At 32.9% G+C, this 23,151-nt stretch overlaps 1 protein-coding gene across 14 annotated transcripts in view; it reads right to left on the bottom strand.

Moving 5' to 3' along the window:
* The window catches only part of LOC115213470 (agrin), a 771,489-nt gene that overhangs the window by 63,253 nt on the left and 685,085 nt on the right, over nt 1-23,151 (bottom strand). For 13 of the 14 annotated variants that reach the window (XM_029782456.2, XM_036503873.1, XM_036503872.1 and 10 more), the window contains 7 exons: nt 22,641-22,787; nt 12,339-12,500; nt 10,799-10,939; nt 9,505-9,726; nt 6,441-6,584; nt 3,668-3,790; nt 1,208-1,357 (listed from right to left, as the gene is read on the bottom strand). In XM_029782456.2, the coding sequence (XP_029638316.2) occupies nt 1,208-1,357; nt 3,668-3,790; nt 6,441-6,584; nt 9,505-9,726; nt 10,799-10,939; nt 12,339-12,500; nt 22,641-22,787 (1,089 nt within the window). The remainder of the gene's footprint in view (nt 1-1,207; nt 1,358-3,667; nt 3,791-6,440; nt 6,585-9,504; nt 9,727-10,798; nt 10,940-12,338; nt 12,501-22,640; nt 22,788-23,151) is intronic. The other variant, XM_029782458.2, reaches the window with a different exon arrangement.

The raw sequence follows: 23,151 nt of genomic DNA on the forward strand, positions 1-23,151 counted from the left end.
ATATACATAAAGTTGATTTTAATTTCAGAGAGTAACTGTTTAAATGAAATTTAGATGAACAGGGATACTAATTTTAATATTATCACTGTATCATAAACATAGCAAAATATAGTTTCTCCTTATAAAATAAAAGATCTTTTATGCCTAGAAAAGAAAAAAAATCTATAGTAAAACATTGAAATTAATTATTAGCACAAAAGTATTGGTAACTATTGGTAACATTTTAAAGATTTGTATATTTTAATTGCAACTTCTATTGTATGTTTTTTGTGTTTTTTTTTTGTTTTTTTTTGAGATTCATGGATTGACTAAAAAGGGAAAGAGTAATTCATGCATGAATTATGAAATTTTCTTAATTCAAACTATTTCTAACTAGTTCATATGTTATTTTTCAAAGAGAAACACTTTGAAAGAAACTGAATACTCTTTTCAAAATACTGAAAGTAGAACAATCATCAGGCTATTGAGGAAAACTACTCCAACATAATCCACAAAGGAGAGTGTAAAATTGACTGGAAAACTCACCCATGAATTAGTTTGAAAAAAGTCATGAAATACAGAATAGAAAAGTTTGATGAATATTTGATAAGAATCTCAGATGTTTGCCAACACACACCCTTGAGAATTATCAAAAAATCTGTGCTTTCAGGTTTTCAAATGTTATCAAAAGTATTATAATTACATCTAGTCACACGCTATGCGAATCACTGTCATTACATGTGATTACAGGCAATTTTGGTTTTCACAGAGTGCCTAGCTTAGAGATCAGAGAGTCTCACTAGGTTAAGCCACTACTTCACTGCATTGAGAAGTCACAGTTCCTGTAAGATAAACATGTGGTTAGAGTGCCGCAGGAGAGGAGTTCAAAGTATATTCCTCAAGATGAACCAGTTTGGTCACCAGCAAGCAGGAAACCTAAGGTGAGACAGCCGTATACTATATGTAGTCTCAGTTGGTTACACTTGGGAAAGTTAAATGATGATTGCTTCAGACCCTGTGGAGGAGGTACCTGAAGACTCTGCTCCCAGAATAGTGGGCAGTGAAAATGGATGGAAATAGATGGATGGACATAGGTATATAAATTAAACCATGTTCTTGCAAGGTTTACTTTAAATATCTGAAGTAATAAGTTTACATAGAGATAAAATATGTCAAGTAGTTAAGCTAATATGCTTAGCTCTTGTATATTGAAAGCAAGAAAACTTACCGTCTTTGCAAATTGATCCTCCTGTTCCTAAAGGACATAGACATCGGTATCCAAGTGTCTTGTCCATAAGGCATGTTCCTCCATTTTGACAGGGGTTCAGTGTACAGGTTGTATTAGATGTTGGTGATGGTGGAGGAACAGATACAACCTCTGCAATAAAACAGTATTACAAATGTAACATCACTAACAAAGAGAATATATACATATAGACTTGACTTTCATGCATAATAAACGCTCTAACAAAGAGATTATTTGTCTAAGCTGTTTTAATGTGTTCAACTGATTCTCTGAAAGCTATAATTCTGAACATAGTAGTTTGGTTAATATCTATATTTAAGTATATTTTATAGTATATAAATAGTAATATAAAATATAGTATTTTGCACTAATAATTCTTCAATTGACAACAGCAAATAAAAATATCACCAGATTTGGAAATCAGACAGTTTAGAGATCAGTTATTAGGCTAAAAAGCAAAATTATTCCAATATAGTTGATAAATGATGATCATAAATAAATAAGAAAACTGCTGCAGCAAAGGCAGTGAAAAACAAAAATGAAAAGTAAGGGGAAATTGAGTGGAATTACTGACAAATAGCAAAACAAGGATATGAATGAAAAATATCTTCCAAGTCAATTTTTAATTTCCTGACTTATTTCCTTATTATTATCCTTGATGCTATTTTATATAAAATGTGCCAGTAATGATTGAAGCAAATAAAAGGGAAACTGGAAAGCTTGATGAGTATTTACTTTCAAGTCTCCTGTCATTGAGAGAAAATTTTGTCAGGACTAATTCTTTTTATTTTTATTGATAAGCTCTTTTCAATTGAAGATATACCTGCAAAGATTACAAGTAAGTATTTATTTAAAAATAAAAAAAAAACTATTTTCTACAATATGCATTTTGTAGATTTATTATTGTAGTGTTGCATCACAATGTCATGTGACCCAAGCTTTTTAAAATGGTTGGCGATTTCTGTGTCAAAGGAACTTTTCTTTATGATATGTTTTGCTCGGTTATTCAGTTGATTATTTCAGGTCAGCAGAAGTAAGGGATCACATATGTGACAGTTGCTTTACTTCAATAAACTCTTTGCTGTGAGACCATATTTATATACTTAAATAATGCCTTGTGTCCAGGATTATGAATACAATCTATTGGGTTTTAATAATTTCTTCTTACTACCAACATAACAGATTTTATTTGCTAATTTGTTGTTACATGATACTGAATTTATATTCGGTTTATATTAATATATTTTTTAAACCTTCAGGTTCAAAATGAAAATCAGTTTTCTTGTCCAGGGTAAAAAGCTAACTCAGTTGATTAATGTTTCTGAGATAATCTCTATATATAAAGATGAGAATGTGTGTCTGTCTGTGTCTGTGTGAATCCATAAAACTCGAGAACTACCCAACCAATTTCATTTAAATTTTACACATGCCTTATTTACAGTCCATGCAATGTCGTGGGCCAAAACTATTTTCAACTTCTTGCCTAGTGAGAGCCCACAGCAATCTCTTATCTCTTACACTATTTCAGTATTACAAGTCAAAAATGAAACAATATCTTTCTATTGCAATGTGAGATACTTTCAGTTTAATACTTTCACTATTATAATGAAACTATTACCTCACATATATATATATGCATACATACATATTTGTCATAAACACTCTACCACTACTACTAATACCTGTTGGGAACCCTTTCAGACCAGCCTTACATTCAAACCAGAATCTCAAAAACATTGTTCCCTTACATCTCATTCTCATTTCATTACCACGACAGGCAAATAAAACTTACTTCTCACGATGAGACAATGGAAGATGGGAACAGACATTAACAATATACTACTTTGTCAAGTGAAATATATTGTCATCCGCTTCAGCTCTAACCTTCCTAGCCTACAGAGAGTTCAAACAAGCCCACACGACTATAGCACCACTGAACTGCAATCTCAAAAACATAGTCCCCTTACATCTCATTCTCATTTCATTTCAAACACAGGGAAATAAAACTTACTTCTTATTACGGGACAATGGAAGATGGTAACAGATATTAACCACATGCAATCTTCTCAAGTGAAATATATTGTCATCCGCTTCAGCTCTAACCTTCCTAGCATACGGAGACTTCAAACAATGCCACACCACTATAGCACCACTGATATCTTCATCCTTCTAGCTGTCTGTTTTATAAATATAACAGAATTCATTTCCAGGCAAATAACATTCAGAACACAATTCATAATCACTGTCTCCTTTCCTCTTACCATTTCTCTCATACAGTTACTCAACCTACTCAAAAAAGCAATCAAATCTCCCTCACTGGACATCAAACCATCAGACAATGTAGTTCTAAGTATACAAAAAAGATAATTGGATGGTCATGGTTGAAATGCCTTTGATTTATAATAAACAGATGTCAGATTGGATATGAAATGAAAATGGTACCAAGACAATTCTTTTTGTCCATAGTTTGAATGAAGCCGGTTTTGCAGACACAGATGCCTAGTACGCATCGACTATTTGGTACATCACAATCACTTTCACTGGGACACAAGTCATCGATTCTGCCTGCAAAGATAAATTTGCCATTTTAAAATAACATAAAGAACAAAACTGATTTTTAATTATATTGTTTCAAATAATAATGAACAAGAAGTTATAATAATATTAATTTGAAATTTTGGCACAAGGCCAGAAATTTAGGGGGAAGGAATAAGTTGATTACGTTGACCCCAGTGATCAATTGGAACTTATTTTATTGACCCTGATAGGATGAAAGGCAAAGTTGACCATGTTAGAATTTGAACTCAGAATGTAATGATAGATGAAATGCTGCTAAGCATTTTACCTGGCATGTTAATGATTCTGCCAGCTCACTGCCTAATAAGAAGTACTATATTAACATTTCCCATCCTTGGTGTGTGACTTAAGTTTAATTCTGTCATAATATCAAAGCCATTCAAATACAAATACTATATTTTCATGCATACAAATCAAATTATATAGATGAAAATTTACAGCCAAAAAGAAGTAGGCCAACTTATAAGCTATTATGACTTTGGAGGACTAAAAATTTCCATGTGAAATACAGCAGGAATAGGAAAGGTAGTGACAATTTTTGAATGTTTACACTATATACTATATTGATTTGGGAGACAGAAAATGCACTATACAAACACCTAGAAAATCATTACACTTTACACTTTAGTAAAGTATGAATCTCAATTTGAAATGAGTAGAAGTCATATTATTTATTGAGTGTGTCTTAAAATTCCATTGCCTTCATAATTTTTTTATATTTCATTTATCTATTTTTGCAGAGTACCAGTTTCATGACTATGTGGTTTTGAGTTTGATTCCACTGCATGCCACTTTAGGAAAGCAAATTCTACCATAGTGTCAGCTTACACTTGTAGCAAGGGCCATAAAGGCTAAAAGGAAAAGGGCAGAGTGATGTTCCCTTATTCTGTTGTTGGTAGGTGGTGCTGTGATGACACTTCCGCTAGGGAGGTATAAAAATGCTAGAGGGACAGCAAACTTTCTCTTTTTTTTGCCGGTCTCACTCCTGGGCAGTTTGACTAGTCAACTGACACAGCCAGCTAGGACTGCTAGCTTGCTTTGCCTTTGGCCATTACTGCTACCGCGTAATGTAACAGGGGCATTTCTTACTTTCTACTTTTTCAGGGTCAATCTATAACTTTTATTTATTCACATCCACTTTTGTATGAACACTCTTATAAAAACTTGTTTAGCTTTGATTTGATATTGTTTGTCACACCAGTACACACACCTTAACACAAACAAGAACACCAGATTCACGTTTACTCTTCACTAAAAGCTTTTGAGTGAAATTTAGTTGACAGAAACTATGTGAACACCTAGTGTGTGTGCATGTGTGTGTGTGTTTATATTTGTGAGGGGTAGATAGATGGCAGAGAGATTACTGAGTGTAGTTACATCTTTGAGTGTGCGAACCATTATGCTTGAGCAGAAATCCCTTGCAGGATTTATCTCCCTTCATGCCAGTATTTACTTTGCCTTTCGTATCTGATGTGAATGTCAAAATAACTGCCTCACAAAGCACTGGATTAAAAAAAAAAAAGGTAACTAAAACTCTTGAAGGCAATGCCCCAACATAACCCTAGTCTAATGATGGAAAGAATAACAGGGTTACTCATTTTTGCCAGCTGAGAGGACTGGAGCAACATGAAGTGAAGTGTTTTGCTCAAGAACATGTGTTGCCTGGTCCAGGAATAGAAACCACAGGCTTACAGTCATGAGTTCAACATTCTAACCACTTGCCTCCATTCAACTGAGATTATGAATATTATCCAACCATCTTGCTCAAGGCCTACCCCTAGGGATCTTGTTAGTTAGCTCAGTTTGAAGAATCTGTCTTGTGATTATTTCCTGTGACATTCTAATCACATGTCTGAAATACCAGAACTGTGACCTCTCAATGTGGAGAAGTAGTAGTTTGACCTAGAAAGACACCCTGATCCCCAAGCTATGTAGCCTGTTGAGTAATGTTACCCCACTGATCCTTTGGAGGAACTCAATTTTGGCTGCTTGTATTCACAATTATACTGTTTTGGCCATTACCCAACATTCACAATGATAGGTGAGGATAGGCATGAAAACCAAATTGAAGATGGATGGATGAAAGTCAAAGCTGATGTTAGCAAAATTTGAACTCAGAATGTAAAGAGCCACAAATATCACAGGCAGTTTGTCTAATGCCCAAACAAGACTGCCAATTTATTCCATCAGTAAAATTGTATTCTCAATTGAAACTGGTTTGTTGTTATTTCAATTACCTTGTAGAACCCCATCCCACAAAAAAAACCCAATTAATGATAAAATATAAAATAAAAACGGTATATTATAATTCTTATTTCCCTTCTGTTATTATTGTCAAGTTTCTTGTTATTAATAATACATTATTAAGGTAGTGAGCTGGCAGAATTGTTAACACATCAGACAAATTGCTTAATTACTTCTTCCACCTCATTACATTCTGAGTTCAAATTCCATCAAGGTTGACTTTGTCTTCATCTTTTTGGGATTAGTAAAAAAAGCATCAGTTGAGTAGTGAAGTCAATATAATTTATTAACCCCTTCCTTCCCTGAAACTGGCTAAAATTAGAAATAATTAATAAAGCATTATTTGAGGAGGAATAAATAAATCCATGGGAGGTGACAGGGAAAAATTACTTACCAACGACTTCTGGAGGCCTTTCTGTAGCCTTCGTTAAAATGATTTTCGTTACTTCGTTACTAACATGGTTGATGTGCCTGGTTGTCTTTCTTGATCTTGTTGTGGGAGTAGGAGAGGTTACCATTCTTGATTCCGTTGAGACTACTAAGTAGAAAGGGTATACTGCATAAGAATACATTTTTCCCTATTTCTCTTCCCCCTCCTCCTCACATAAGTTGTCATTTTCCTCCTCCCATTACTGCTAATAAGTCTTTTAGGGAAAGTTACTCCATTATAGATGAGTGTAATATTGAAGTTAAAATTTCTTTCTCATCTCCACTCATAAATTTAGAATCCAAAACTAAGAACCAGCCTTGTGGATCACAGAATTTATAAAAATATGAATATAAAGAATATAGCTACAAATAATCAAGTTTTTTTAATTTTAAAGTCTGAAATAAAAAATTGAGTTAAAAAAGAAAATCATGAACTTAGTTTTAAAATTTTCTATTAAGGTTTTTTTTTAGTACTCCCCACCTTTTGCTGTATATACTTTTCTCCACTGCTACAAACTATAATAAATTATTTAGGACTTTAAAACAAGTTTGTTTTTTCAAAATAAATTTTTCAAAAAAGAATTATCATTAATTTGGAAATTAATTCACACCAATCTATCCCAACATATGAAACAGGCACTAAAAACACTCTTGCAGATTTTATTTCTAAGTTCAAAAAGTTCCTACATTAGTTCTGTAGCACACCAACAGATGGTAGTACATAGTTGTGTGCACAGTAAGAGCTAGCAGTGACCTTCATGAGGTAGTGTGCTGAGTGACATTGCTGTGTTTCCTTTGCAAATTGTGAAATTTGTGTTTTTGTGATCACATGTATGCTGTAGTCTGTGATTTTGTTGTGAAAAAGAAGTTGGAATAAAGATTCAGCATGAAATTTTTCATTAAACTTGGGAAGCCTGCTTCAGAGACATTGAAAATGCTTTGGCAAGCTTACAGTGATGAGGCAATGGGTTGTATGCGATGTTTCAAGTGGCATGGGCGCTTCAAAAGTGGAAGATTGTACTTGGAAGACAACAAACAATCTGAAAGTCCTGCCATGAGCATCACCCTTGGAAATAAGGAGAAAATTCATCAGCTTGTGCATGAGAACCATTGGAGGACAATCAATGACATTACTGATGTTGTTGGTCTGTAGTATAGGTCTCTGCAGGCAATCCTAACATCTGAATTGAACATATACTTTTCTCCACTGCTACTTGTCTCTGCCAAGTTTGTCCCCACTTGCTGACCACTGAGCAGAAAGAACATTGTGCTGAAGTCTGCCATGATCTCCATCAGTATGCCGCTGATGACCCATCCTTCATGTCGAGGATTATCACTGGTGATGAGAGTTGGTCTATGATCTTGAGACAAAGTGGCAGTTGTCACAATGGAAGAGTCCTTCATCTACATGACAGAGGCATGACAGAGCCACAGCTCAATCAAGAGCATACTAATTATTTGTCATGACATTCACAGTATTGTGCATTGAGAATTCATCCCCCAGGATCAGACCATCAATCGAGAGCTCTGCTGTGATGTTTTGAAGTGTTTAATGGAAGCCATTTGGCAAAAGCAACTGGATCTGTGGAGCATGAAGAATTGGATTCTTCACAAAGACAATGTACCCTGTCACTGAGCTCTCTTCACTCATGAATTACTCACCAAAACTAGTATGGTATCACTTCTGGACCCATCTAATTCATCAGATTTAGCACCTGCAGACTTCCATCCATTCCTCAAGATGAAAGGGGACCTCAAAGGTCACCATTTTAATACTGTTGTTGAGATCCAGAGTGAATTGCAGAAGGTCTTCAACTGACTTATGGAAAATGTATTCCAGGCTGTATTCCAAAAGCAGCAAGAATGCTGGGACCAGTGTATTGCTGCTCAAGGTGACTATTATGAAGGAGATGATGTTAAAACTGAGACAAATAAGTTATTTTTTATCAAACACAACTAGTCCAGGAACTTGTTGACACTACCCTATGTGTGTGTGTTTATATATATATATATATATATATATATATATATATACTGGCACCTGTGCCAGTGGCATGTGTAAAAAGTTTCGAGCGAGGTCATTGCCAGTACTGCCAGACTGGCCCCGTGCCGGTGGCACGTAAAAAGCACCCACTACACTCTCGGAGTGGTTGGCGTTAGGAAGGGCATCCAGCTGTAGAAACTCTGCCAGATCAAGATTGGAGCCTGATGTGGCCGTCTGGTTCGCCAGCCCTCAGTCAAAGATTGATGTTTTACACTTCATGCAGTATGCCAGTCCCAGTCAAAAAGCATTGAGGACTTGAGGTTTCACCATTAGTCACAATGATATACTAAAAATTCATGATAGTATTCTCTACTCAAGTGTGTGCACAGGGCTCACTCTTGGTGCAGGGACCAGTTTGAACAAATCTGTCTAATTGGCTTAAAACCAGCCCTGCATAAAACCATAGCTCAAGACTTTAAAAAATAAATACTGGGGTCGATTTGCTTAACTAAAGCCCTTCAAGGCAGTGCTTCAGCGGGGTAGCAGCCAAACGACTGAAACAAGTAAAAGAATAAAAGTATAAAAGAATACCAGTATGAGAAAAGGATGATGATGGAGTCTTTATTCAAGGCTTCTGCCATTATGTCACCCTATTCAGAATACTCTGAATATGAGCAAATGATTTTACCAATACTTTAGTACGGACTTCTGTTATACAACTCATCTGTGAACATAGTTGGTATATGTGATTAATAACTGAAGCAGTTGCATTTATACATTCTCATAGGAAAGTTGACACATGAACATAAAAGATATCAATGGTGTTGTTATTGATGATGATTGTGGTAAACTTGATAACATTGGGAATAGTAATATACAGATTATATGACTAAGATAAACAATGATGGAATTATATCTAAATTCTCTTCACTTTAATCTTCGGGAACCAATTTCATTTTCTCAATGATTAGCTTTGTCGTGGTTATTTCTCCTCTAACTTAATGATTTTTGCAAAGAATGATTTAGAAATAAAATCTGTACTTACAACTACAAACTCCTTTGTGTTCAATACTGATAGGCTGTTGTAGACGACAAGAGAATTGTTTGAGTTGACATTCAGAACCATAAGTTTGGTTATCAGAACCACAAACAAGGTCTGGGTAACCAGAACAGTTGATGTCACATACACATTGGTATTGGTTATCGATATGTTTGCATATTGCACCGTATTTACAGTGCAGATATTGGCAAGACTTTGGTGGTATTTCTGTAATATGATATATAACATTTAAATGCACAAAACAGACACAGATTACTCTACCTAAAAGATGCTAGTGAAATAAATTCATCATTATAGTCTAAGTTTAGTGAGTTTAATAAAGGTAATATAGCTAGATTAGTGATTTCTCTTTGGGGCCAGTAAAAAGAAGATAATGATTACTTTTCAGTTAACCCAGTTCACATAAATTTATGATAGATGATCTCTGAAAACTGTCCTCAAAAATGTAATTCTTTCACAAAATAGCAATATTGCAGTAATCTGATATTAAACAATAATTATGTTAATTTTCTTCAGTGTAATTTACATTGTAAGTAAAAACTGAAACAACTGAATTAATTACTCTACATTACAAAGAAAAACACCTTGATTAGTTTTCATGATTTAAACTTAAAAGCAAGTGCAAATTTGAAATTATTGATTTAAACCAGTAAAGCTTTATAAGATATGTTATCTCATATTTGAATAACAAATAAGAGTGAATAATAATACAATTATGAATAGAAGAGAGTTGTTTGAATCTTGCAGCATTTTTGATAACCATGCATTTTCTATATTACCAAGTTGGTTAAAATAATATTTGACACGAATAACAGTAAGAAAAAATTTCCAACTACTAATTTCCATCAAAACCATTTTAGTAAAAAGTCTGTTAAAATATTATTATCTAAAATCAATTGTAAAAGAAATCTCTTAACAACTGAAGAAAAGCTGAAAAAGAGATATACATAGGAGAAAATCACAATTTCTTCCCCATACATTTTCAAAATGCAAAAGGTTTCTAAAAAGAAAGACATAGTGCTATACAATAATTACCAATGACTGGTAATATAATGAACTTCGTGATAACTAAGCAATATATATATATATATATATATATATATATAAAAGAACAATATGAGCATGCTATGCATCTGTTCCCTTATTCTTTAATTTCAAATTCAAACTTCTAATCCTGCCAAAATACTATGATGAAATGATTGTCTCCCTTTATTAACTGTCTGTTAGGGGACAGCATGAGTAAAAAAATTATTTTCTCATTAAAGTTTATTTCATTTACCAGTACATCCTTGTGGACCAAGTTGCATCCTGTTTGGACAAACGTTGCATTTCATGCCAGTGATTCCATTTTTGCACATACAACGTCCACTGTTCTGTTCACAGTCGTCTCTAACTGAGCCATATCTATTACAGTTGCACGCTGAAAGAAAATAATATAAAAGTTGTGCAAAATATTTTAAATATTGATATGTAAATATAGAATATTAATATTATTACAAAGTTTTAATTTACCAAAGAAACTGATCATTCTATAAAAAGATAAATAATAAAAACATTAGTAATTTAATTGAATTTAATTCAAATAAATTTAAAGAATTGAAGCACAATGCATAATTTATGGTTGGTTTATATATATGTAAGGTATCACTGATCATGTAAGTTTCTTGGAATTGATTATGCTTCCATTCTGAGATCACAGAATATGAAGTAAAAACATTATTGACATCCAAGCTGAAGTTTCACTGCATCAATATATATGATCCTTATCGTCATTTAGTGTCGATAGTCCATACTGGCATGTATAAGGCAGTTTGACAGTATCTAACAGGTCAGAGGACTATACTGAACTCTGATGTCTGTTTTGGCATGGCTTTTATAACTGAATGCCCCTCCTAATCCCAACCACTATTCAGAGTGTACTGGGTGCTTTATATTGGCACTGACAACTGAAATAAGGTTTCTATTGCTTCAATATTTGTTTTCCAAGATTAACTGGAATAGACTCAGAGTATTAGTAAAATCGCATCATTAATACTGGTCACTGAGAGTTTATTATTTCTTGTTTTATTCAGCAACATTGTTTATGTTTGCTATTGATTCTTACCGAGAGCGCTTTTTTTTCAGTTTAGTCATGGGAAAAGATCTGTGCTCAAAACATCAAAACATTGGTAAGAGTGATGTGGTTATGGGTTCTCTTGAATAATTGTATGTTTACAACTGCAGGAAAGAGATGTCAGAGGTAGCAGCAGATACATTATGTGTGACACAAAGAGAGATGTGTGAGTTGGGAAAGTCTGGGGTTAGGTGGCATGAGCCCAGGTATTTCAAGATTAGAAGCCACTAGAAAAACAGAGTGAGGAGACTGCACGTCTGTAGGCCAGAAGCTGGAGTGTATTGGTGAACAACTTTACACCATCAACAATGTTCAGTTGCTTCTGAAATCTGAGCAGCATTCTGTATTAGCTTTCTCTTATCAAAGATGCTGTACATGTTGCATTGTTCAGAAACTTAGGAAGATGTGTTTCTTTTTATTTCTATTGTTTGTTTATAATTGAGTTTAATTCCTGATATAGCAGTAGTTTTGGATATTATTATTGCTCTCAGACAATGTGGACCATTGGAAAGTTGTTCCCTAAGTAAATGTATTTTGATTAACAATCAGTTTAAGCCTAACTTAAAATAGAAAATTATACTGTGACCTGAATAATTATAGTGTTTTTCTTAATTCTATATTTGCCAAAGTTAACAGAAATTGTCATCAATTTATAACAGATAATCTGATTTATAAAATAAACAATAAGGAAGAAATAGTAACTTACGTATACAACCCGCACTGCCTTTAACTATAGAGAGAAGTCCCCAGTTACCAGGTTTACACCGGTCACATCTGAGGCCCCCAACGCCTGGTTTACAAACGCACTGTCGTGTATGGGGATCACAGCTTGTGCCGTATGACCCTAGAGGGTTACATTGACATGAGCCTAAGACAAAAAGAAAAACAATGATGATTAGTTATGAAGAAAAGATATTGCAATTTACCTGAAAGCTCTATTAGTTAAATGCTAATAATTTGCCTCATTAGCAAGAGATCCTTTATTAATTCTTTGCGAATCAATTATGACACAGTTAGTCTAAAGAGTTCTTTGGGTCAGAGAGGTAGGGGTGGGTGGCCTTAAAATTGAGGCAAAATCTAAGTAGACAATTTAACCATAAATTCAAGGGAGTGTCATGAGGTGAGATGTATTTGGGTTCATATGAGTTTTAGAATTTCATTGTCTAGAGCAAGGGTCAGCAAACTTATGATATCATTGACTCCTTCATATAATCACTGATAACTTATTGACCCCATCTTATAAATTTCCAAAATAAAATTAGAAATTAATAAAAATTTCTTTATTTTAAAAACAATAATTCTGTTATTCTTTTGTGCCTTTACCAATTTTTTAGTAAGAAACATAGAAATCTTATGAAAATACTGAATAAGACTGATAAAGAACAGCAAAAATTTAGTCATATTATATTAATAGTCAGAAAGTTTAAAGCAAAATATGTGTTGGGTGAACACTAGATATTGCATCAATATTTGGTTTGAAATACATGAGATTTAGCCTTAAATGACTGCACTTTTCCAGATTCATTCTGTTTCTCTCTTTCATTGAAAGTGAATATGCATGGCAAAACCCCACTTCAACTATGAATGAGTTTGGAAATGTAAATTAAAAGGGCTCAGCTGCTGCACTTAGCTTAGGATATTTATTTTCAGTATTATTATTGCACCAATAATCATTAATACTTTTGTCTTTAAATAAGGATTTAGGTTCAAGATCCATACACATATCAAATAGCTCATCTTGTAACTGATTCAATGCCCACATTTTTATTTCCAAATCAAACAATTTTTCTAGGTGATTTATGTATATTTCTAGGTTACTATTTGAAATTTTCCTTTTGTAAGCATTTCTGTACTTTTTAAACTTTGAATATAAAATCTGCCACGTAGGAAAAAACGATCTCTACACATTTTTAATTCATCATATAGGGAATAACTACATCCATAAAAAAAACTCAATAATGGTGTCATGCAAACTAAGAGGTCCCTGCAAGAAATCACCTCTTAACAATCATCTTTCTTTGGTGTGAAAACAAAATGCTGGTTGAAGGTCTCAACATTTTTTCACCCAACATTGCAAATAATTGTGATTCCAGAGGATGTGCTTTTATTTTATTCCCTGGCCTGATAGACACATTTAGAGCAGTTTGTATTTCTCCTCTTACATTCTTAGCTATGCGATGATTTCTGAAATACACAGTGGACAGTATGCACATCAGAAACCTCTTTCTTGAACAAGAATGCAAATAGTTTGTCATGACTAACCATTACTGCTGTGCTATCTGTAACCAGTGTACTGATATTCTCAAGAGGAACATAAAGCTTATTCAAATAATCCTCTAGGCATCACAAAATTGTCTCTCCTGTTGCACCAGCTTTAAGATAATAAGCAATCAAAAATTCATCAACAATGTACTTTAAGATTTGGCTGTTATACTGCAGATAGGCCACAAGTATATTTGAATTACTGAATGTTGACTCATCAAGTCTGATAGAAAACTTGCATTGACCAAACTTTGGGGTCAGAGCTTTATCAATGTGTTGACTCACTGTTCTTACACATTTTGAAATAAGCAGATGGCCTTTCTTCATAAGAATTTCAAATATGTCTCTAATAGCTGGTATAATAATATCCTTGTCAATGGCATGCAATTTTCCTTTCTTTGCCATCTTAAGAAAGATGATACATGATGCCTTCAAATCTCTTTCATAACCTTCACAGTTGAGTGTTTTAAAATATGTTAAATTTGACTATTTTATAATATTTTCCTTCAGTACCTGGAAAAATGAGATATTTATTTTTTAAAAATCTGATTGAACTCTTTCAAGATGCTTTCATCTCTGTAGACATCATGGTATCATAATTGTAAGTTTTTTTTCACATACCAGGCTCATAAGTATTGTTTAATTGGTAAATGATAGTATAAATCCAAATTTTAAATACTCTCATAAATATTGCTAGTACATCTTATTATTATCTGGAGTTGTAAATAAGGGAGCTAAATGTTAAAAAAATTCAATTCAAAATTGTCAGACAAAAGAAACTGCTCTACTGTAAATGGGCAAGAAATGTACACTCGTATTGAGCATCTCTATTACATCTTCATGAAAGTGTGTACTGACTCTCTAATCAATATGTTGATGTTTCATGTTTACTAGATGTATTCCAATAATGTAATATCTGCCAAAGTAATTTGAATTTCCATCTTGTGTGGACCTTTCTAAATCAAATGTTATACATGTTGAAAAAACAGTTTGCTACTAATTCAGTCCCCTTAATGCTCAAAATCCTTTCACCTGTTTACTGACCCTTCAGATAGTTACATAAACCCCAACCAGGGTTCAATATTGACCACTTTGCTAACCCTTGATCTGGAACAACCTGTTTACAGATAAGTGGGCTGCATTACAGAGGGATAAAGAACTTTGCTAATGAGGCAGCATAACACTGATCAAATAGGACTCATGGATATTTTTTGTCTAGGAGGCCAACAATAACTGATTTACTTTCAGCTCTCACTAGTGTTAAAAGTATCCAATAAATAGAAAGAGATGAGTAATGGAAAAGTATGATATTATTATTGAAGAACCTAGTCAACTGTGCATTATTTGTTGAATAGTGCTCTTGTAAATTTGAAGAAAGCAGCTTCGTTGGGAAATAGCATTTCACTGTGTCATTGTGTGAACTCTAACTGTATTGATCTTGTTAATCATATAACACCCATACCCAAGATAACTAAGGAAATTTCAAATTCAATAATTAACCAAAGGTATGTTTAATATCTCATAGTGTGAGAGAATAAATGAATAGAGAAGGGGCAGATAGAAAAAGAAATAATGTGAGGGATGAAGTTAAATGGCATAAGGAGGGAATTACTGACAATGATGTAATAAAAGATGTTCTAGTTGTGACCAACTCTGGAATAATGCATCAAAGATGCTATTGTAAAAGCTAAATTAGAAGTTAATAAAAAGATTAGCAGTGATTGCAAAGTCACTTGGTTGGTTAAGGATTTGGGTTAATGATAAAAGTTACTGAATTTTATATTTCAAGATAGTAAATTGACCAAACACTGTGCAGGTAGACAGAGTCAAATTAAGTGAGTGAAGTAGAGTTAAAGTCATAAACTTTAAAGAGAAGTGAGGTAAGATAGATGTCCTTGTTAGAGGACTTTGGTGATAGAGAGAAGTAGCAGATAAATTTGTGAAATGAGGGGAAGAGATTTGTAGCTAAAATAACTGAATGACAGCTGAAAGTAATAAAATAACATTAAATGATTTTCACCAGAATCTACAGAACTATAAGGAAAATTTTATAAATGAATCTGATCAAAACATTGTATTTATGTTTAAAAAGGGATTTACAAACCTAACTGCAATTAAACAATTATTCTGAGTAGAGTATATAAATATATTTATTAGAGAATGTGTTTCAATATGCCAATGAGTTAAAGAGAATGAGCAAGTGTATAATTATATAAAAAGTATGTTCATGAGAGAGAGAGAGAGAGAGAGAGAGAGAGAGAGAGAGAGAGAGAGAGAGAGAGAGAGAGAGAGAGAGATGTGAAGCTAGGAGTAAACAAAAGCATAAACAGAGAAACAAAAGAAATATAGCAACATAGCAGTGATTCATGGAGAATAACTTACTTGGGCAGCCAGCAAAATTAGGTGCCATTGCAAGAGTTACATTGTCTTCACAGCAACCAAAAGTATGATATTTACAGCCAGTAAACACAATTTCTGAGAGAGAGTGAAACAACATAATACACATAACATGCAACATGCATTGTACATTCAATATTACTTTGTTGAAACTCGTATTTCTATGAAAGATTTTGAAGTATTTTGTAAATCTTGCATTAGTTATGAAAACCTAAATAAAATTTACGATATATATCAGCCTCTTCATAAAATAATTGTTTCTAATTTAGGTAAAAGGCTGACAATTTTGTTGGGTGGAGATTAGTTGATACCACTGACTTCATTGCTGCTAGACTGGAAATTATTTTATTAACTCCGAAAAGATTTAAGGCAAAAGTGACTTTGGCAGGATTTGAACTCATAATGTAAACAGCTGGATCAAATAGCACAAAGCATTTTATCTACTGCTCAAACAATTCCACCTATCCATCATCCATTAATTCTGCTGTATTATAGTAATATAAATTTTATATTTTATAGATCTACCACTCCCTCTCTCTTTATGTATATATAGTCAGAAGCTGATGATTTGCACCATTGCTACTGAAAGATTTATTGAAAATAATTATTTATATTCTGTTACTATTTCAGTTTTCATTCACTGAGGGCTTAGACCATGTCAGGGCACTACCATCCAAAGACTGGAAGTTATAAATTGTGTTATATATAATTTTACAGTCAAATCTGATATATAACTGACTAAAAGCTTCTAGTAAATCATAATGTTCAATATTCTGATATGAAGCATGCTTTTCAAACTGTAAGCTGATAACATGATATCAATTTATCAGATGATATACAGCTCTAAATATCAGGTGACACATACTGAAATAGCAGAAGAAGCCATAAAATGGTATTTAACAACTGATAAACTTCAGCTTTTTTGACAGATATACAACTTCAATTATTAAAATAGGTCACATATAGAAAACATTTTTAACTATAATTTTTGGATAATAAAATTTTAATTTTTCAGACTGTTAATTGATTTTATCTTTACAGATGATCATTTTCAATATTATACACCAAGCTTTATGTGACAGTAGCTTAGTGGATAAGAACATTATTGTCATAATTTAGAAATAATAGTTCCTAGTTCAAATCTTGTCCAATACTATTTACTATGTACGCATCAATAAAGAGAGAGGTGATAATGATTGGAAGTCAAACTGATCACTGTGTATTAACAACTCATCTTAGAGATATGGACATAGCTGCAGACAAGGTTGTATGGAGTTAAGAAATGCATTTCACAATCCAGTGGTTCTGACTTAGAACTCACTATGTGCTTTAGCAAATGTTTTCTAGGCTATGCTAAAGTTGACCAACAGTGAGTAAACTTTGATAAATGGAAACTGTGTAGAAGCCCATTACACACACATATGTATGAATGTGTGTGTGTGCGTGTGTGTGTGTCTGTGTTTAACTGCAAATATATCATCATCATCATCATCAACATCATCATTTAGCATCTGCTTTCCATGCTGGCATAGGGTAGTTAGTTTGACTGGAACTTATAAGCTAGAGAGCTGCACCAATTTCCAGTTTGATTTGGTATGGTTTCTAAGGCTGGATGCCATACAAACATACATACATACATATATATATAACGTATGTATGTGTGCGTGTGTGTGCATGTGCATATGTATATATAAAATTACCATTAAGCATCAGGGCATTCATATGCCATACCCATTGGGAATAGGAGTTAAAACCTCAAATTAATGGGTATAGCATATGAATGCCCTGATGCTTAATGCTAATTTAAAAATTTTATAGCTATTTAACACTATTCAATACCTGTTAATCATCTATATTATCATTGTGGATTTTATTGATTACTTATATTTACCATCGCTAATATTAGAAATAATAATATCTTTATGAATATTTTATTCATTATGTATATATATATTTAGGTTGGACCAAAATACCTCAAGATATTTTTGCTGACAGTATCAATTTTATTACCCTCAGTGTATATATATATATATATATATATATATAAGCAGGCATAGGAGTGGTTGTGAGGTAAGTAGCTTGCTTACCAACCACATGGTTCCAGGTTCATTCCCACTGCTAGTCACCTTGGGCAAGTGTCTTCTACTATAGCCTCGGGCCAACCAAAGCCTTGTGAGTGGATTTGGTAGATGGAAACTGAAAGAAGCCCGTTGTATATATATATATATATGTGTGTGTGTGTATACACACACATATATATATATATATATATATATGTATGTGTGTGTATTTGTTTGTGTGTTTGTGTTTGTTCCCCAAACATTGCCTGACAACCAATGGTGGTGTGTTTGCATCCCTGTAACTTAGTGGTTCAGCAAAACAGACTGATAGAATAAATACTAGGCTTATGAAGAATAAGTCCTGGGATCAATTTGCATGACTAAAGGCGGTGCATGGCCGCAGTCAAAAGACTGAAACAAGTAAAAGAGTAAGAAAAGAGTAAAGAGTATATATATATATATATCTATATATGATGATGATGATATATATATCTACCATGCCAGAATAGAACACGGACATTAAATGATGATATATATATCTATATATATATATAGAGTGTAATAAAATTGATATTGTCTGCAAAAATATTTTGAGGTATTTAGGTCCAACTAAGTTATCTTCCCTTAATCTAAAGACAGCTTTGTCGTTGTTTTAAATGAAATCAATAAAATAAGTATGAGACAACTTACTGGGATTAATATAATTCACTATAACCTTTAAAGGCAAATCCTCAGAGGTTATAACAAGACTAACAGAATATCATTTTTGATTGTTTGTATTTAATCACCTTTGGGTATGAAAAATACCTGATTTTTCATGGTAGTTTTTAATCATCAAAATTATCAATTTACATTAGATAAATGAAATAATCTTTCATATGATACAAACAACAACAAAAGAGAAAATAAAGACTTAAATGCAAAATGAAGAACAAAAAATAATAATGGAATGTTAACAGCAAAAATGTAGAACAGAAAACTACATTGTGAAAGTAGATAAAATATAAGCAAAGACAGTGAATACAGTTTATGAAATATTGAAAATGCTGGAGATTTTGAGGGAAACAAAAAGAAAAATAAGCATGCTGATTAAGCAACAGAAGGAGTAATATTCAAAGGAATGTTCAAAATATCCCCCAACCCGTTATTATAAAAAATGACCAAAATTATTAAAAATATATATTCAAAAAATTTTGTGTATGTATGTATGTATGTATGTATGTATGTATGTATGTATGTATATATATATATATATATATATACGCCTGGCACCTGTGCAGGTGGCACGTAAAAAGCACCCACTACACTCACGGAGTGGTTGGCGTTAGGAAGGGCATCCAGCTGTAGAAACATTGCCAGATTAGACTGGAGCCTGGTGCAGCCCTCTGGCTTCCCAGAACCCCGGTCGAACCGTCCAACCCATGCTAGCATGGAGAACGGACGTTAAACGACGATGATGATGATGAATCAGCCGAAATTGCTAAGATGATCTGGTTCTTGACTGATGACTGAGGGCTTCGAATGTCCCGTCCTGTGGTTCTTGTGTCGTCTCTGTGGTGTTTCATGTTCTTGTCCATGTCTGTAATTATTTTTACTGTTTACCTATATATATATATATATATATATAAAGGAGATGTACTCGCATAGCAAGTGATTTGATCTGAGATCGTGTGCTGGAACGAAAACAATTGCAGCGTGGAAGGTGTTTGTAAGCCATTTAAGAAACACACAAAAGCCGTTCGATTCACTTCAACATTTAAGTTTAATTTATATATTAATTTATATATTAATTTTGACAAATTAAACTTAAATGTTGAAGTGAATCGAACGGCTTTTGTGTGTTTCTTAAATGGCTTACAAACACCTTCCACACTGCAATTGTTTTATATATATAAACTTTGCTTTTTATAAGGATATATATATAAATATATAAATCATTTTTTTTTTTGCCTGCCTACATGCAAAATTATAGAAATCTAAACATGCTCAACTATTTACTAAATAAATAAGAAGCCCTTTTAATTAAATTGAGTTGCAAAAATAGAATCTATCTAATAATAATTTTAGAAATGGAATGTTAATAAAGAAATTAAATATTTGAATTCAGTTACAGAGAATGTTCTCTCTAAAATGCTTTCAAGCTTTGAGATTTCACAATCTCACCAATAATATAATTCTAAAAATGGAAATAACAAAATACAAGAAAAGGCATCTGGATACAAGAGACATCTCAAAGTGCAAATTTGCATGTAAAGATATGAAAGAAATCTTATCAAACTGTATTTCATATACTTTGAGAATAAATAATCATGAAAGGATTTTAAAAATGCTTCAGAGAAAAAATTTTAGTTCAATAGAAAGGAAACTAATAATCAAAATCTTAAAGCCTTTAGAATAATAAGAAATTGGTGAATGTAGATATGCATGTAAATAATTATGAGACTATAAGGAATGTTTACTATCTATACAGAATTTCTACCAACTGATATGAATAATGATTATAATAATTTCCTAATAAGTAGTCTATACAACTCACAAATAACAATTGTAGTAAAATCAGGTGCTCATGACATACTTTTAATTTCAATTGAAAATTTTCATCTTGTCCTTACTACCATCATTATATCAATTACTATTGTATAAATATGTTTATACACACACACAGGGGCATTTTTATATGTAGATGTATTATGAGAGTAGAAATTGCATCTAAGCACAGGAAAAATACTTTTAGTCATTAATATAAAAATAGTAAAATTATAAAATTTTGAAAGTTATCTCACTCACAGAAAAAGACATGCAAAATAATTACACACATACACAACCAGAAACGCATACTCAAACACACACACACAGTGTCTATATTATTGTTTTACATAAAACTGCCACATTAGGAAATTTTCTCAGACCACTGTCAACAGGAGATACAATGATTTTGTCATCTTTCATCAATATCTCTTCCTCTATTAATATCAGGGAATGTCAGAATTCTTTTAGTTCCTAAGCAGCACACTTTTTTCCCTCCTGTTGTCCATGCATCGATGATATCAAACTGGATATGACTGTAACCATTTCAACCAAGCAGCAACTATTTTGTTTTGTTACTTGCTAATCATTTGTTTTTTTCTCACATGCCTCTTCCTTGTCCATAATAAAACATTCTGTACTTTCTCCTCTAGTTTGCATATCATTATTACTCTGCAATCATTCCAAGATTCAGTGCAAGTCTGACAAGACATTGTGGATCAAACAATATATTCACAACATTCCACCTCTACTGGAAGTACTGTTCACTGACATTTTTCACACCTCACATAAATAATCAGCAAACAATTTGCAATTTGCAAAATAAAAACTCAAATTTCAAAGTAGTTATGTGTTCAGATCTTTCTGGATCTCATTAAGCATACACACTTTTAATTTGAAAATATGTATGAGCACTGCTACTTACTATCCTCTGAGAAGCCCTGCATCTAACCTAGGAGACAATGCTTTCCAGATATCAAATCTTAGAATAATTCTTGAATGATAGCATTACATTAAATCCTGAATAACCTTCTTACAATAACTGTATTATCATTATTCATTTCATTCAAACAAATCCAGAATATAAGACTTCAATCAAGAATGAGGGGGAGTAACATTTAAGCTTGTGTTCTTGCCATGAGCTAGAGGTATAATGGAATCTTTTAGTGATGCAAAGTTATTAGAAATCGAAAATGAGTTCAGAGGAAGGTATTTTTTTTTTATAAACCCATTGTATTCATAGTTAACAACAATATTTTATCTTCTGATGATATTGGATTAAATTCGTAGCACCACAATTCTATAAGCCCATATGATCCCACTCAGTAAAGGGTATTAAAAGAATAGGATTTCAAGAGAATAAAGAACATGAACAAGGAGAATATGAATATATTAAAAGAGTTTGTGCAATGCATATAGTCATAGAGATTCACATGCTAACATATGTGTGTGTGTGCGCATGTGTGTGTATAAACATATATATATATGTTTGTGTGTGAGTGTGTAGGGGAGAATTCACAAAAAAGACAAAAGATGAAGACAGGTGGTGTAGACAACAAACAGATGTATTAGTTTAACACTCGGGAAGTGAAAAAGTCTTTAACGTTTCGAGCCTATGCTCTTCCACAGAAAAGAACACAGAAAGAAACAAGGAGAGAATATATACATATATATATGAAAAAACACATTCAAGTTTTATAGACAGTGGGATGCTTTATATGTAAAATTATGTAAAAAATTCCCATTTTATAACATGAATTTACCTTCACGGCAACACTTAGCAAATGTTGCCCGCTTATGGCAATAACTTCCTGCAGGACAAATATTTTTATCATCATAACAATAGTATTCCTGGCCCGTCAGGGGGTTGACAAGCGGCATGTTCCCATCACAAGGTTCTTCTTCCAGATCTGATAAGAGAAATAAAATCTCAATAAAATTGTATATCAGTGGAGTGATCAGAGTAAATAAAAAATAAAGAAGCTATTTCAGAAACTGAAAAAAGAATATCTAACAACTATAGGAGTTCAGAATGTATTGCAAGCATCTATAATGATCATTAAATTATGTCTGGCTATAGTACCATCTCTCCTTTATGCAGAGATGATACTATGACCAATGTGAGTTATGGAAGGCATGTTTATCACTGGTTGAAAACTAATTGTGCCTGGATTGACTGTTATAGTAAACAGATTAATTTGTTTAAACAGGAAGATCTAAACCTGACCTGTAAAGTTTTGGAGATAATAAGAGTTTTTGATATGAAAATGTATC

Source organism: Octopus sinensis, linkage group LG6 (genome assembly GCF_006345805.1).
Source record: "Octopus sinensis linkage group LG6, ASM634580v1, whole genome shotgun sequence".
Taxonomy (NCBI): Eukaryota; Metazoa; Mollusca; class Cephalopoda; order Octopoda; family Octopodidae; genus Octopus; species Octopus sinensis.